Source organism: Lolium rigidum, chromosome 1, assembly GCF_022539505.1.
Source record: "Lolium rigidum isolate FL_2022 chromosome 1, APGP_CSIRO_Lrig_0.1, whole genome shotgun sequence".
Classification (NCBI taxonomy): domain Eukaryota; kingdom Viridiplantae; phylum Streptophyta; class Magnoliopsida; order Poales; family Poaceae; genus Lolium; species Lolium rigidum.
In genome coordinates, this window is record NC_061508.1 from 226849179 (window position 1) to 226865322 (window position 16144).

General features: G+C 41.7%; 1 protein-coding gene across 2 annotated transcripts; it reads right to left on the minus strand.

Moving 5' to 3' along the window:
• Nucleotides 1–5948: 5948 nt before the first annotated feature.
• On the minus strand, nucleotides 5949–11413 carry LOC124690842 (probable 6-phosphogluconolactonase 1). 2 transcript variants are annotated; one of them, XM_047224174.1, is made up of 5 exons: nucleotides 11287–11413; nucleotides 9004–9241; nucleotides 8750–8885; nucleotides 7630–7719; nucleotides 5949–6732 (listed from the first exon to the last, which is right to left on the minus strand). In XM_047224174.1, exons 2-5 carry the CDS (start codon nucleotides 9186–9188, stop codon nucleotides 6220–6222), a joined length of 924 nt encoding a protein of 307 aa, XP_047080130.1. In that variant the 5' UTR covers nucleotides 9189–9241; nucleotides 11287–11413; the 3' UTR covers nucleotides 5949–6219. The 2 variants fall into 2 exon arrangements, with proteins under 2 accessions (XP_047080130.1, XP_047080138.1); XM_047224182.1 differs by lacking the exon at nucleotides 7630–7719.
• Between the last annotated feature and the right edge of the window lie 4731 nt (nucleotides 11414–16144).

The following is a 16144-nucleotide window of genomic DNA, read 5'->3' on the forward strand; positions in this document are numbered from 1 at the left end:
AAGATTGGTTTCTATTTATTTTAGAACTAGGTTCCTAAATTGTGATATTATTCTTAAAATTAATACTTAGTGCTAGAGTTAATTTGATTAAGTACTTGAAATAAAGTTAATAATAAGTTTAACATGTTATTAACTTTTAGAGGGTTTAAGAATTAAAACAATTAGTAGTTAGGGTTTAATTAGAAACTAGGGTTTTATAATTATTACTAGGTTCTAAAATAATAACTTGTTAACTAAAGAATGTTTAAGTAAACAAGTTTTGAATTACCAAAATAATATTAGCTTTTAGTATTTTGTTGCTTTACTATTATTTAAAGAAAATGGAAAATAGTAATTTGCAAATTAGGGTTTATGAATTACTATTAATATTAGAGTTAATGAAAAGATAATTAAGAAAATTAACCTTAACATTTTATTTACTTTCTGAATAGCTAATATTTAATTTTGAAACTTCACTAATTATTGATTTCAAATTGTATTCAAAACAAATGGAAAGGCATAATTAATAAAGTTAAAAATAAGTGAATTTTTATTTTGACACACATTTTTATTTTATATTTTATTTGAATAGAGTTTATTTTTTCTAGAATTTTGATATATTATTTATATTTTTCTGAGAAAAAATGGATTTTATCTATTTCTGCAAAGTTTCAGCAATTTACTAGTTTTTAAAATTAAATCTAAAACCTAAACAGACAGGCGGGTCCTTTGACTAGTCAACTGCCACGTGGGCAGAAGACCAGTCAAAGATGCTGAGGTGGCGGTGCCACGTCGATCTCGCCGGTGACGCTCCGGCGAGAGATGGAACAGTCGCTAGGGACCCCCAGAGACAACCTAACTAGGCGCGTTCGAACCAGGGTTCGATACTAAGCACGCGAGCGTCAACGCCACCACCCAATGGTCACCGGAGCATCGCCGGTGAACTCGTCTGCGGCGGCGCGATACGGCCAAAATGGAAAACGAGGCTAGGATGCATGCTAGGAAGCGGGAGTTGGCTCTTCAGACGCGCAAACTCACCCTGAATACGATGGCGTGGTCGGCGACGACGATTGCTGACTGAGACGAGCTCAATTTCACCATTACCGACGAGATACTGCAAAAGGGAATCTTCAAATTTGCGTTGCCGCGACCTTCCCTTGATGCTGGGCTCCTCCTAGATGATCTCCATGCCAAGGCGCACCTCATCGACCATGCACCGGAGGCTGAGGTGGCTCCTACAGCCGTGTTCTTGATCGACGCCGGTGACAGAGAATGGAAGAATGCGAGAGATTGAGGATGACTGAGAGAACAAGAAGCGATGGAGTGGTTTTAGGGTTTCACTACGAAGCTCCAGACATATTTATAGAGCTCGGCGAGGTTTCTACCGTAACTTCACCGACGGTAGTGGCTCAGATGTGTCGATGATGGTGAGATGTGCTAGGGCACGTATCTTGGCGCTAAAGGATAGGACGGACGCGAGAGATATAGAGGAGGGTTCTCGAAGCTTCTGTCGTGTCCAGGGTCATCCCTATCTCCAACGGTGAGGTGGACGGGGCGTGTCGGTGCGCTGTCGACGCCATGGAGGAAGACGACGCCCTCGTTTTGTTTCACGCCAGCGACGAAGCGATACGAGGCGTGGGCTGGACTGGGCCGTGGAGTTGGCGTGGGTCTTGGGCTGCTGCTGGACTGTCTATGGCATGGACAAGTAAGTTCCCTCTCTTTTCTCTTTTCAATTTCCGTTTTATATTTTCAATTTTCTATTTTGTTGTTTGAATTCAAATTTGAATTCTGTTATGTTTTGCAGGCTCTAAAATATTTGAGTATCAATATAACTTAATACTATTACTTACTGCCTAGTGTTGCTTTTTAAATAAATATTTAATTTAATATTAGATTGATATTGTGTGAGGTTTAATGAAAATAGACATGGTCCCATGTTTTTATTTTAGTTCCTTCTAATTTAGGAATCAAATGCATTTAAGTGATTTGAATTTTATAACCTATGCATGGGGAACGTATATTATTTTGCTAGCGGTAAACAATAATGATTATTCACAAATAATTTAATTATGGCTAGGGTTTAACAAATGGTAAAGGAATGGGATTGGTTCATGATTTTATGTGTATGATGGTTTCTTAGGGTTTAAGAAAAGTGGTGATATTGACTCTAAAATCACCAACCTCCATTTACTAGCTTAAGATTAAATTATTTAGGATAGACCCTATATTCCTCATGGTTAAATCAACTATTTATGTGATGATTCTATTTTATAAACTACTATTGCATTTGTTTCACTAAGCAAGATATTTGGAAAGCATAGTAGAATTGAATATTGGTCTCACTCTACTCACCAAATGGCATTTAGTCATTAGGTACATATGGCTTGGGTTATACTTGTGATCCATGATACACAAGTTAGGACTTACTATTTTATGTGGAGTGGATCCTATGTGAAAGGGTTTAGGGTTTTGCATAAGCTTCACTAAATTGAAGTATAAATAGGCATGAGGTATGGTATGGTTCTACTTATAATCCCAAGTGATACATGTATTGGAACTAAATTGGGATCTAGAGTTTTACCTATCATTTTATGTGATGGATGGTATCTACTTATCACATAGATTTATCTTATCATGAATATCTACAAAGCATGATCATGCATTAAATATGATCAACTTATTCCTCACTAATCTCTCTTTATTATTCCTCTCATAACACTCCTCCTAGACTCTTAGGGTTTATGATCACTACCAAGTTGTGATGATTATGGAATTGGTTTACTAAGGTATTGTTACTGGAATAGGGTTTTCACCTCCAAGATTAAAGGTTGTCTTGAACAACTAGGATTAGTACTACTCTAGTATTCTTGTATGGGCATGACTATGGTTAGTATTATGACTTCTCTCACTTCTCAATACCTTGACACATCCTAGGGCTCTACTCAAAGTATGATGATAAGATCTTGTAACTGTATGGTTTGCCTAAGAATTCTACCTTGGTATCTTCTGTAGCTTGTTCTTCAGGAAATCTGATAAACCTGCATCTTGTGGTATGCCTCCACCTCCTAGCTTCTTCATCTTGATCCTAGCTAATGCACATGGAATGGCTCTATGTGTTTGATCCCTTGTATCATGGTACTAGATGAGTAAAAGGATGAAGGGTGTGGCTCTATTTATAGGTTTGGGCAAGATCTAGTATCATGACACATAGGTGATAACTCTTGTTTTGGTTTGATGAGTAAGGTACTTGGTTGTCATGCCATCATCCATAGCAATCTTTTGAGCATGAGGTGGCAAAGCTTGGGATGAAAGTCATATAGATATTTTCATCCTATGTGGCATAGAGATTATCCTCTCATATGATTTATTTTTGGATAGCCAAGTGGCATTTGTTACTAAATATCTTGTGGATGATTTTATTATTGTGGATGAGTCACTATATCATATTTGATTGGATTTATATTATAATATTGGTCAAAAGGTCAAGGTTGAAGGTTATTCCTCAGTTTTGGATAAGTTGGGTTTGATTTCACCAAGGCATGATCATATGAGTTTCAAAATACTCATAGTTAATTTTATTCAAATAGCTTGAACTATAACTCGTAATGTAAACAAATTTAATTTTGTGATATTCCATATATTTAATAAGTTATGATTTAGATAAGAATGTGTGGATTTTATGCAATTTAGACCCTGTGGTTTACCTTATTTATAAGTGAATTAAATTACACACAAAGGTAGTTGCTAAATTTTAAGTATTGTGTAATAATTCTAGTTCCTTTTGATACAACCTATGGATCAAATTATGTCTACCCAAAATAAGGTTTTAGCAAAGATCACAGTGAAGTATATAGCGCTTGACTTGATGATCTACTTCAATTCCAGCAAGTCAAGTGACACTTCAGTTACTGTGGTAAGTTTTATTTAAAAGCGCGGAAATTCTTCGGATTTTGTATGCATGAATGCAATGCACACTTTGGTGTTCTCTCATTTTGTAGCCTCTAAACCTGGGATATTATATTTTTTTAGTATCATGCCCAAAGTCAATTGCATAGAGGAAAGAACTATTAACATAGCCTTTAACGGCCCAGATACCTCCGCACCATTGGGGCCTATAGTCCTCCTCCATTTTGGTAATGAGGCCCCACTGTTGGAGATATGCCCAAGAGGCAATAATAAAATGGTTATTATTATATCTTTGTGTTTATGATTAATGTTTGCATCCCATGCTATAATTATATTAACCGAAAACATTAATACATGTGTGTTATATAAACAGAAAAGAGTCCCTAGTAATCCTCTTGTAAAACTAGCTTGTTGATTAATAGATGAACATGGTTTCCTGATCATGAACATTTGATGTTGTTAATAACAAGGTTATGTCATTGGGTGAAAGATATAATGGACACACACCCAAATAAGCGTACCATAAGATCAAGTCATTCAGTTCATCTAGCTATAAGCTTTCGATACATCGTAACCTAGTCCTTCGACCATGAGATCATGTAAATCACTTACACCGGAAGGGTACTTTGATTAAATCAAACGCCACTGCGTAAATGAGTGGTTATAAAGATGGGATTGAGTATTTGAAAAGTATGAGTTTATGCATATGGATCAAGAGTGGGATTTGTCCATCCCGATGACGGATAGATATACTCTGGGCCCTCTCGGTGAAAGTCGTCTAATTAGCTTGCAAGCATGTGACAAGGTCACAAGAGATGACATACCATGGTATGAGTAAAGAGTACCCTATATGCCGACCAGGTCGGCAGTTACCGCGCGCCGTACACCCCGCGCGCGCGGTATGGGCCGGCCTGGTCGGTCCATTTCGAAAATTTTCTTTTTCTGTTTTCTGGTTTTTTTTGTTTCTTAATTTTTTAAAAATGTTCAAAACTAAAAAAATGTTTTATCTTTTTTAAAAATGTTCAGATTTGGAAATATTTAACTTTAAAAAAATTCAATTTTAAAAATGTATAAATTTGAAAATCGTTCAAACTTAAAAATCGTTCATATTTAAATAACTATTCAAAATTAAAAATCGTTCAAACTTGAAAGTTGTTCAAACTTAAAAATCGTTCAAATTTGAGAATTGTTCTAATTTTTTTTAAAATATATTTTTAAGAATATTCGTATTTTAAAAATGTTCATGTTTGTGAAAAATATAATTTTTCCGAAAAAAACCCGGATTATGGAAAGTAAAAAAAAGAAACAGCAGAAAAAGAAAACGAAACGAAACGAGAAAAGAAAAACGAGAATTACCTTTTCGTGGGCCGCGGCCCAGCTAGCCACCGCAGCCACACAGGGTGTGTGGTGCGAACCCCGCGCCGTCGCCGACCTGGTCGGCAAACAGGCCTCCCCCACTGCTGCTCCAGGCAGTACCTAGATGCTCATCCCTCCTCATCCAGCCCAGACGAGTCCACTAAACGGCCCATCTCCGTGAGCTGCCTGATGGGGGATTCTTTCTCGAAAGGAGTAACAGAGCGAGCTAAAGCAAATATTGTGTCAAAACTGAAATACATCTACACATAATTATATGTAAGGACCGGCAGTACTTATACGATGAGAGTTGGGATATTGAATTGTGTCGGTATGTGGTGAGCAACCTAAACAACCAAATACCAAATATCAAGAATTGTGTCGGCTCTTCAGTGGAACCATACCCATCCCGCAACCCGGTCTTAGGCTCAAAGTTGCTTTGTGTCTTCTTTTAGAAGAAGGAACCCCTTGCAAATCTACTGAAATGAACTCCTCATTCATACGAACAGAACAGTTGACAATAGAAAAACATCATCAAGCCATCCATTTGTCCAAACTATTCCAAAACAGCTGGAATGTCAAAGGAGCACTCATGAAGCAATGATCATTCCAGAGAATTCATTCTTCAGATCATTTTTTTCAAACAAACATGAACAATGCTTAATTTTAATTATGGTACTGCACAAAATAATCACTACAGAACAATCTAATTTCAACTAGAATGGAACATAGTGCGCACTAGATAATACCATGGCTGGAACTCAGTTACACTCACAAACTCTTATCTCTGAGTTCGCCGCACAAAGTACACATTGCATCGCTCTTGACCATCCCCAACAACTCACGAAATGCTATTATTTTGACTTCTCAGTTCTCAGGACTAGATAGCGCAGAAAACTAGTGCCTAGGCTACATGTATCGAGAAGGAAAACTTCTTCCATCAAAATACGTCAGCTTTACTTGCAGCAAAAAAGGTTTGCGTTAGAACCCCGGATGGTCAAAATCATTGCTCTTAGCCATGAGAGATGAGGCAGCCGCCTCGTCCAGAAACCACACCAACTTGCCGTCTGTTGGCTGAACCATTCTAGCAGGTATCGACAATGCATCTGGACCCTCATAACTGTCAGAAATTGCAAAATGCAGAGCCTTTGCCTTGTCTTCCCCAGTGGCGACTATAGCGATGTTTGATGCCGAGTTAATCACAGGAAGAGTGAAGGTAATCCTTTCTGGTGGAGGCTCTGGGGAGTCGGTAATGTAGGTGACCCAGTCATCTTTCAGCTCGAGGGCTGGATGTTTAGGGAACAGTGAGGCTACATGTCCATCAGAACCGATTCCGAGAAGAATGAGGTCGAACTTGGGGCAGTCATTGCTCTCTGACACTCCAATTGTCCGAATCTTGACCAACTGCCGGATAGCAAATTCATAGTCCGTTGCTGCATCCTCTACCGTGGCATGGTCATTGATGGAGTAGACATGACAGTTAAGGATGGGCACCTAAAAAACATTCAGACAAGACTGATGATTAACTCAAACAACACCAACGAGAGCTATAATAGTTTACGACGACTATGTGATAACACAATTCACACCAAGAGCTAGATAACACTTCCTGTAATCATTTGAAGTAAAAAAAAGAATAAAATCAAGAATCCACATACTTAATATAAAACCAGAGGATATCAAAATTGAATGCTTCTAGTTGTCTACACAACACAGAGAAATGCAGATTCGTGCAACACACCTCTATGAAATTAGCGTTAGCTTATCGCAAGTGGGTGCTATAATGTGCATCTTTATAATTGAAAATGGGTCTGGGTGGTACAGTTATAGTACAAATAAGTTGTACTATTGTTGTTATAATACTGTATTTCAGTTTTCGTACATATTTATTTAATGTGCATCATAAATCAGCTCCTGCCAAATAAATGGAACAGGTTTATAAATAGCACGTCAGACAACCTTCGGTGGCTTTATAAATTTTTGCAGCTTGTTGAGCAGGGACTTTTTGTTTTGTTTGTGTTTAGTGCTGGTTCTTTTTGTTTTTTCTTTTCTAGTCGCGGCCATCTTATTTGCCTGTATAATCATGTGCTCTTGGTATCTTCCTTTTAAACCGAATGATACACAGTTAGATCCATGTTTGAGATTTAAAAAAAAAATAGATACATAAGTAGAACAGTAACAATGTAAGCGCCAACTTTGTATTTTTTTTAAACTTGCGTGTCAACTTTGTGAAAGCTTTGATATGCAATGAACTAAATGTCCCTGTTTAGGTCTCCAGGGATATAAAAATGCAACGTATGATGGGACAACAAAAAATTATATTATGGAATCTAAAACCATGCTGTAAGTTATTCGGCAAAATAAACTTCTCTGCAAGTTCCTCAAACTCACTGTTGCTAGTGCAGGACGACCAAACCAAGCCCCACAATAATTGATGCAACTGATATAAGAATTGGTGTTCCTGTCCCAATAAGACACACACTTGGAATATTTTCGTCAAAAAAAAAACTGAAGATAATGATTACAAGATATGCAAAGATGTGGTAGGCAGCACTCCTAGAGTAGTTCGAAAAACTAGAGCAGTTAGTAGATAGCCTCAATATGTCTTAACACTTCTCTAGAAAAGTAATTCCCATGACCTGAACAAACAAGACTACATCTTAAGTCAAACCAAAATATAGGCCTCGAATACCTTTGTCAATACAGATTATATGCAAGTCAAATGATTGGATCAGTAGTGTAATAGTTAACACAAGCTATGCCATGAAACCGTTGTGTAAAGAAGACATCATACTTGGAACAAAGTGTATATCATTACTAAATAGATTGCAGTACAAGATTTAAGCACAGTATCTGATGGAAGTATCTGATGACCCGAAATGATTTGGTCAAAGATAAGAAGTGACTTGGTATAAGACGCTTAAAGACAAAGTACCAGACATGAATGCAAGCATAACTGAGATCAACAGAGGTACACCTCTCCAGAATCTTATCTCAAGAGCTAACTATTATAGCAGAACATCTTGCTCACAAGTAGCAACTATATGGGGCCAAACTATTAGGTTATTAAAAATGTATCTTTTGCTCTGACCTGATCTTCATATAATGAAGAGGGACGAGATTGTACATGTAGCAAGACACAAACAAAATGAAGAGGGACTAGCTTGAGTTTCAATGGCTAGTATGTAACCACCAAAATATCAGAAATTAATAAAGGTTTCAAGATCTAACAAAGTTTCAATGTCATATTGTTATGCTTAAAATTGCTAAATTCTCCTTCACTCCATTTTTAGGCTACCGACAGTAAGACTAACTAAAGTTGTCCAGCTCACTAATATTTTACTTGCATAAGAGCATTTGGGGAGCATCTAAACTAATATTGCTATGTTAAGTAACACCTGATGATCTGCCTAAAGAGCATAACCTGGCAGATACTACATAAGAAACAGAAAACAAGTGCCTAGAAATACTTAATGTAGCAAGTATTAATTGTTTACTGTAAGTGTTATACCTTCGAGAGAAATCCTTCCTTTGTTAATTTATAGTTACTCTCCACATGGTTCTTTGCTACAGCGCGTTCATCAGCCCAGAAGACATACCATTTAGGCCAATCCAGGGTCTTACTGTATGGTGCTTCACAGAGTTTTCTGTCAGAAGAAAATATAGTTAAGGTACAGAATAGGGCGGTACAATACTTTCATTGCTCCCCTGAAACAAACCTAAAATAATAGTTAATATCATTGAGTTGATGTGGAAAAGGATTACCGCATTAGATTGACAAGATACCCTCCAGATAGAGCAATAGTGAAGTATCCTCTTTCCTTCACAGAAATTTCTGAAACCTGTGAAATGTACTCGGCCAGATCTGTTGCCATATCGTCTGAACTCTCAAATATCCTAATTTCGCTGTTCTTCTTGGGTTCATAGGGCGCTGCCATTTCCATTTCCATTGTTTTATTTGCTCTTGAACTCCAAATCAAATATTTGTTCTAATGGAATAATCCTATGTAAGAAGTGACAGGAGATCAAACATCAACATGGCATTCCAGAAGACAAAGTTGAATTAATTCTCAGAACACAAGTGAATCAGAAATGCTTGCATAAAATCTGAAGAAATTATATCGCCGCTTGAGCTTTAATCCTAAACATAGCCTAAAACAAGGTCAAACATGTACTGATACTCTGTTTGTTGCAGTTTGAAAGAAAGGGCATCTTGACTTGAGCACTACAATTACCTAATTTCCTCCATGTTTATCCTACATCTTCAGATTTAAGCACTCTATCAGTAGAGATAGTATTACTGCAAACATGGAGCTAATCTCTACTAAGTACTAACCTATCTTAACCATAGATCTAACAGCTTGTTTGTATTGCCGACATGTTGATAATGACAGACAGATCATTAATATCTAACAGTTAAAAATCTGAAAAATCCACCAGATGAAACATAATCTGAAAAAATGAATGCAAAGTTACTCTGTAAAATGCTTTTAGATAATGTACATCTAGAAACAGCATGTTCTTCATCTAGGAAGTATCGACTAATAATAGGTGTAGCAGATGTACTTGCTCAAAGTTTAAAACAAGTGACAGATAGCCAAGTGGAGTACTACCATACATGGTAAGTATGAAAAGATTGCATCTAACGGCCCTGTATATTTCGAGATAAAACTGGAGTTTTGACGAGAAACTTCTAGGACACAATCAATCAAATATGTTGGTGGTAGCACGTCAACTACTGTACAAACTATGTTTGTATAAGATTATGATGTAGCCTCGTTTTCAAAAAAAAAAAAAATTATGATGTGGCAAAAATATAATTTGACCTACTAACAGACGAATTTTCTTTTACTCCTAATACATCGATGGAAGAATCCTCAAGTTAAAAAAAACATCATATACTACCTTGGGATAATCCAGCATCATAGCAGGTAGATGTAACTAGAACTGGTAATACAGAAAAAGGAAATCTGACGCCAAGACCAGACATGAGCATGAATTCTGTAGAAAACCTCTAGAAAGGACATAACAAATATGCATAGAACTAATTTTTTAATAGTCCAAGGTTTTTAAAGCTAAAATAAGTGTTAGGTATTAAAATAGTACCCAAACTGCAACTTAATTTTGAGCAACAGAAGATAGCATGATAAAAAAAGAAGAGGCGTTCTTTATTGTGTACTAGCAGTGTAGCTCAAGGAAGGGAGAAAAGCTGACCAGCAGTGGAACGGAAAGAGTGGTAGCAAAGAAAGGAAAAGGCAGGTTGCCACTGCAAGTTCTAGCAGCCATCATTTGGGCCTGAAGCTAATTTCAAAGATTCGGAACTTTTTGTTTTGAGAATCACAACAAAAGCATCCGAAAAGTGCAGCAGGGAGAGAGAGAACAAAAGGGAAAGGAACTATTCTGCTCGCTGTACTGCTCATCAGATGAAAAGTTGAGAAGAACAGAAAAAGAAGGAACAATTGAAGGATGGGACACACACACAGCTGAGTTCTTCCCAGCACCAAGAGCCGTTGTCCAAACATGAGGAAAATTCGCAGAGTTCTTCCCCAAATCAACACTTAATCCGCCGGCATTATCAACTCCAACCTTGAAGCAAAACCGGCCGTAGTGCGGGCTATGCGGCAATGCTGTGATGGGTAAATAAGGCGGTATGACGATAATCCATGAAGCGAAGAACTAGAAGCACAGGAAACTGAAAGAATCGTATGAGCGCGCAGTTCTTGGTTCCTGCACGGCAGATCAGGAACCGCCTACAAGGATCACACAAGAAGAGCAAGAAGAAACCGTGCCCCTAGAAGCCCACCTGAGCAAAGCATTTGCGTCTCCCTCCCTCTACCGTCTCGTCTCGTCTACTCTCGAAGCCACAAGCCAACAAAGCAGAAGAATAAAAAGAAGGCAAAGAGCAGCAGCAGGCATGAGGAGGGCAGTTATTGTACACGCACATCAGAAACACACACGCACAGTACATGTATGTGGTCTGGAGCAGATTTGGGAGAAAGGCAGCGGGTGACATCAGGAGGCAGGGAGGGAGGGAGAAGGACGAAGAACCTGGGTATTTTAATGTATGAAACTCCGGTGGATTTGTTGTTAGTCGGGCTTGTTCCGGCGAGGCTCCAAGGGGAAGGAGAAGGAGGAAGTTCCGTCGCTGGGATTAAAGAAGGAAGACTTGGCTGGTCCTACCGGTCCAGCTGCGAAAACGTACGTGCGGGTGCGATGATCCTTATCACCACGCCTGCCACTGCCCCACCTTCCTCCTCTCTTTCTTTTCAGCACTGCTCCGTCAGGCCTAGCCTCGCTGCACAAAACGACAAACGTACAACGTTCCTGCTAAGACGTGCCGATAAATTTTGGATCCGAACTTTAGGATTCCGTTTCATTCTGATATTTAGGATGGTTTTCAGTAACTCATCAGATTTAATTTACTTCTCCGGCGGCTCAGTACAAATGTACTCCCCACCTGCGACAATTAATTTAGACGGGAGGGCGTACCAAAGTCTTATGGACTACTTTGTCTTTCATTCATGCAGGATCTCTCGTTGAGATAGCACGATTTAGAAACTGCCTCTTTTATCTTGTATAACTTGTTTAGAGCATCTCCAGCCGCGTCCCCCAAACCGTCGCCCAAAGGGATTTGGGGCGCGCCGGACAGAAAATGCGTTCCAGCCGCGTCCCCCAAAGCCCATTTTTGTCCGGCGCGGCCCGATACGGTGTCCGGCGCCCCGAGCCCGTCCCCGTCCCACGGGGACGCTCCGGGGACGCCGGACACAACGCAAGCGAGGCGGGAGTGGCGGGGCCGACCCGTCGGCGGCACGGCTAATTTAAACCTAACCGTCGTCTACCTCGCGACGGAAGTTATTCGCGCGCAGTGACACACGGCGGCATCTTTGCCTTAATGGCGACGGAGGGGCGGGCGAGACGTCTCGTCGGTCGCTGCGCGGCCTCACGCGTCGCCGGCGTTCGCACGCCACCGCCCGTTCCCGCGCGATCTTCCCGCCTCTTCTCGCCTCGTTCCCGCGCTTTCTTCCCGACGCCGGCGTCTATACAAGGTCTCCCGGCTCAACGGTAGCCACCACACCCCGCCGGCAACAAACACAGCCCTCGTCGCTCCACCGCCGTCTCCTCCACCACCGGTAGCAATGACGAACCGCCCCGGCGGCGGCCACTTCCCTCCACCGCCGTCCCTCCACTTGCACGGTCCGGGAACGCGAGTCGACACCGACCCCTCGGCGGCCGGCCCGGGAAGAGCGATGGCGTGCACACCGCCGCGAGCGGCGGGAGGCGATGCGACGACAGGCCCGCCGGCAGCCGGGAGGCGGCGCGAGCGGCGGATCCGCGGCGTTCTGCGCCCATGTCCCCGCTGCCGGCGAGGCCGCGTGGCGGAGCGACGGACGCCACCGTTGCGGTGTCCGACGCCTCGACGAGACGAGGAGGCGCGACGGTGCCGGTACCGGCGGAGATGGAGCAGCGGTGGGCCGACGAGCGCCGCGCCGCCGCGCGGTGAGCGGAGGCGCTCGTACCGTGAACGGCGGGAGTCGATAGAGCGCCGGCGGCGGGAGTCGATCGAGCGCCGGCAGCGGCCGGCGACGGAGGAGCGTCATCGGCGGGAGGCGCGCCGAGGGCGTTATGGGGGAGGCGGGCGGACGAGTTGGCGGCGGAGGACGCCGTGTTGGCGGCGGCGATGATGGAGGCGCCAACAGATGTAGAGGAGGAGGCGCCAATGGAGGAGGAGGAGGCCGAGGCGGAGGAGACCGAGGTGGAGGACGACGATGACTGATACGTCTCCGACGTATCGATAATTTCTTATGTTCTATGCCATATTATTGATGATACCTACATGTTTTATGCACACTTTATGTCATATTTGTGCATTTTCTGGAACTAACCTATTAACAAGATGCCGAAGTGCCGCTGTCGTTTTCTCGCTGTTTTTGGTTTCGTAAATCCTAGTAAAGAAATATTCGCGGAATTGGACGAAATCAAAACCCAGGGGCCTATATTTCCACGAAGCTTCCAGAAGTCCGAAGAGGAGACGAAGAGGGGCCACGGGGTGGCCAAACCCTAGGGCGGCGCGGCCCACCCCCGGCCGCGCCGGCCTATGGTGTGGGCCCCCGTGCCGCCTCTTGACTTGCCCTTCCGCCTACTTAAAGCCTCCGTGACGAAACCCCCGCACCGAGAGCCACGATACGGAAAACCTTCCGAGACGCCGTCGCCGCCGATCCCATCTCGGGGGATCCAGAGATCGCCTCCGGCACCCTCGCCGGAGAGGGGAATCATCTCCCGGGAGGACTCTACACCGCCATGGTCGCCTCCGGAGTGATGAGTGAGTAGTCTACCCCTGGACTATGGGTCCATAGCAGTAGCTAGATGGTTGTCTTCTCCCCATTGTGCTATCATTGTCGGATCTTGTGAGCTGCCTAACATGATCAAGACCATCTATCTGTAATTCTATATCTTGTGTTTGTCGGGATCCGATGGATAGAGAATACTATGTCATGTTAATTATCAAGTTATTATACATGTGTTGTTTATGATCTTGCATGCTCTCCGTTACTAGTAGAGGCTCTGGCCAAGTTTTTACTTTTAACTCCAAGAGGGAGTACTTATGCTCGATAGTGGGTTCATGCCCGCATTGACACCGGGACGGTGACAGAAAGTTCTAAGGTTGTGTTGTGCTTGTTGCCACTAGGGATAAAACATTGGCGCTATGTCCGAGGATGTAGTTGTTGATTACATTACGCACCATACTTAATGCAATTGTCCGTTGTTTAGCAACTTAATACTGGAGGGGGTTCGGATGATAACCCGAAGGTGGACTTTTTAGGCATAGATGCGGTTGGATGGCGGTCTATGTACTTTGTCGTAATGCCCAATTAAATCTCACTATACTTATCATGTCATGTATGTGCATTGTTATGCCCTCTCTATTTGTCAATTGCCCGACCGTAATTTGTTCACCCAACATGCTTTTATCTTATGGGAGAGACACCTCTAGTGAACTGTGGACCCCGGTCCATTCTTTAATACCGAAATACAAATCGCTCGCAATACTTGTTTTTACCGTTTTCTCTGCAAACAATCATCTTCCACACAATACGGTTAATCCTTTGTTACAGCAAGCCAGGTGAGATTGACAACCTCACCGTTTCGTTGGGGCAAAGTACTTTGGTTGTGTTGTGCAGGTTCCACGTTGGCGCCGGAATCTCCGGTGTTGCGCCGCACTACATCCCGCCGCCATCAACCTTCAACGTGCTTCTTGGCTCCTCCCGGTTCGATAAACCTTGGTTTCTTTCGAGGGAAAACTTGCTGCTGTGCGCATCATACCTTCCTCTTGGGGTTGCCCAACGAACGTGTGAAATACACGCCATCAAGCTCTTTTTACGGCGCCGTTGCCGGGAACGAAGAAAAGTTACACCACAAAGATTTTCAACTCCCACGTCAACAGCTCTTTTTCTGGCGCCGTTGCCGGGGAGATCAAGACACGCTGCAAGGGGAGTCTCCACTTCTCAATCTCTTTACTTTGTTTTTGTCTTGCTTTATTTTATTTACTACTTTGTTTGCCATATCAAAAACACAAAAAAAATTAGTTACTTGCATTTACTTTACTTAATTCATCATGTTTCCTTTTAATTTTACCACAAAGAACATACCGGTAGGACAAGGGTCTATAATTGGGAGGAACAATATAGAAGAATTTTTCACCCATGTTAGTACCGTTGAAGATTTTGAAGATAGACACTTGGTAGACCTTGCTCCCACTTATGAAATTGCTCGCTGCTCGCTTTAGTTCGCTCTGTTGGAAACTAAATTTGTTAATCTCAATCCTATAATCCAACACATGTTTCTTACACTTGGTGATATGGAAGAGGGGAAAAGAAAGATTTTGTTTTAGAAACCCTTCTTAGAGAATTTGGTGGTCTAGCAAGAGAGGCTAGAAAAGTCTTCGCTAAATTTAATATGCTTGGTTCTCATACTAATTTTGTTAGCCTTCTTGAAAAAATGGATATGGTTAGGATAAGGTACACTAATAATGCTAATGCTGGTGGGGAGATCAAAGCACCAATACCATGTAAACTCCTAGCTATGAATGATGCACTAGAACATAACTATGCTTGGCTTGTTCCTGAAAATTTGTTCGATGAGAGTAGCAAGCCCAAGACTAATGAGAAGGGAGATGCTGAAACATATGTATCCAATATACTATGCATGGTTGAGAAAACTCCAAACCCCGCTGTAGGTGCACCACCCTTCGATAATACTTGAGTTACACTTTCTGCGCCTAGCTGAAAGGCGTTAAAGAAAAGCGCTTATGGGAGACAACCCATGTTTTTACCTACAGTACTTTATTTTATATTTGTGTCTTGGAAGTTGTTTACTACTGTAGCAACCTCTCCTTATCTTAGTTTTATGTTTTGTTGTGCCAAGTAAAGTCTTTGATAGAAAAGTAAGTACTAGATTTGGATTACTCGCGTGAAACAGATTTCTTTGCCGTCACGAATCTGGGTCTAATTCTCCGTAGGTAACTCAGAAAATTATGCCAATTTACGTGAGTGATCCTCAGATATGTACGCAACTTTCATTCAATTTGAGCATTTTCGTTTGAGCAAGTCCGGTGGCCTAATAAAATCCATCTTTACGGACTGTTCTGTTTTGACAGATTCTGTCTTTTATTTCGCATTGCCTCTTTTGCTATGTTGGATGAATTTCTTTGATCCATTAATGTCCGAGTAGCTTTATGCAATGTCCAGAAGTGTTAAGAATGATTGTGTCACCTCTGAACATGTGAATTTTTATTATGCACTAACCCTCTAATGAGTTGTTTCGAGTTTGGTGTGGAGGAAGTTTTCAAGGATCAAGAGAGGAGTATGATGCAATATGATCAAGGAGAGTGAAAGCTCTAAGCTTGGGG

What these genes read in the sequence shown, in the direction of transcription:
- LOC124690842 (XM_047224174.1), bottom strand. Translation starts at nt 9,188, where the DNA reads ATGGAAATGGAAATGGCAGCGCCCTATGAACCCAAGAAGAACAGCGAA. An exon ending in AGGAAGGATTTCTCTCGAAG is followed by an intron (nt 7,720 to 8,749) that starts GTATAACACTTA and finishes AAATATTCCAAG; the next exon opens with TGTGTGTCTTATTGGGACAG. An exon ending in GTCGTCCTGCACTAGCAACA is followed by an intron (nt 6,733 to 7,629) that starts GTGAGTTTGAGG and finishes AATGTTTTTTAG; the next exon opens with GTGCCCATCCTTAACTGTCA.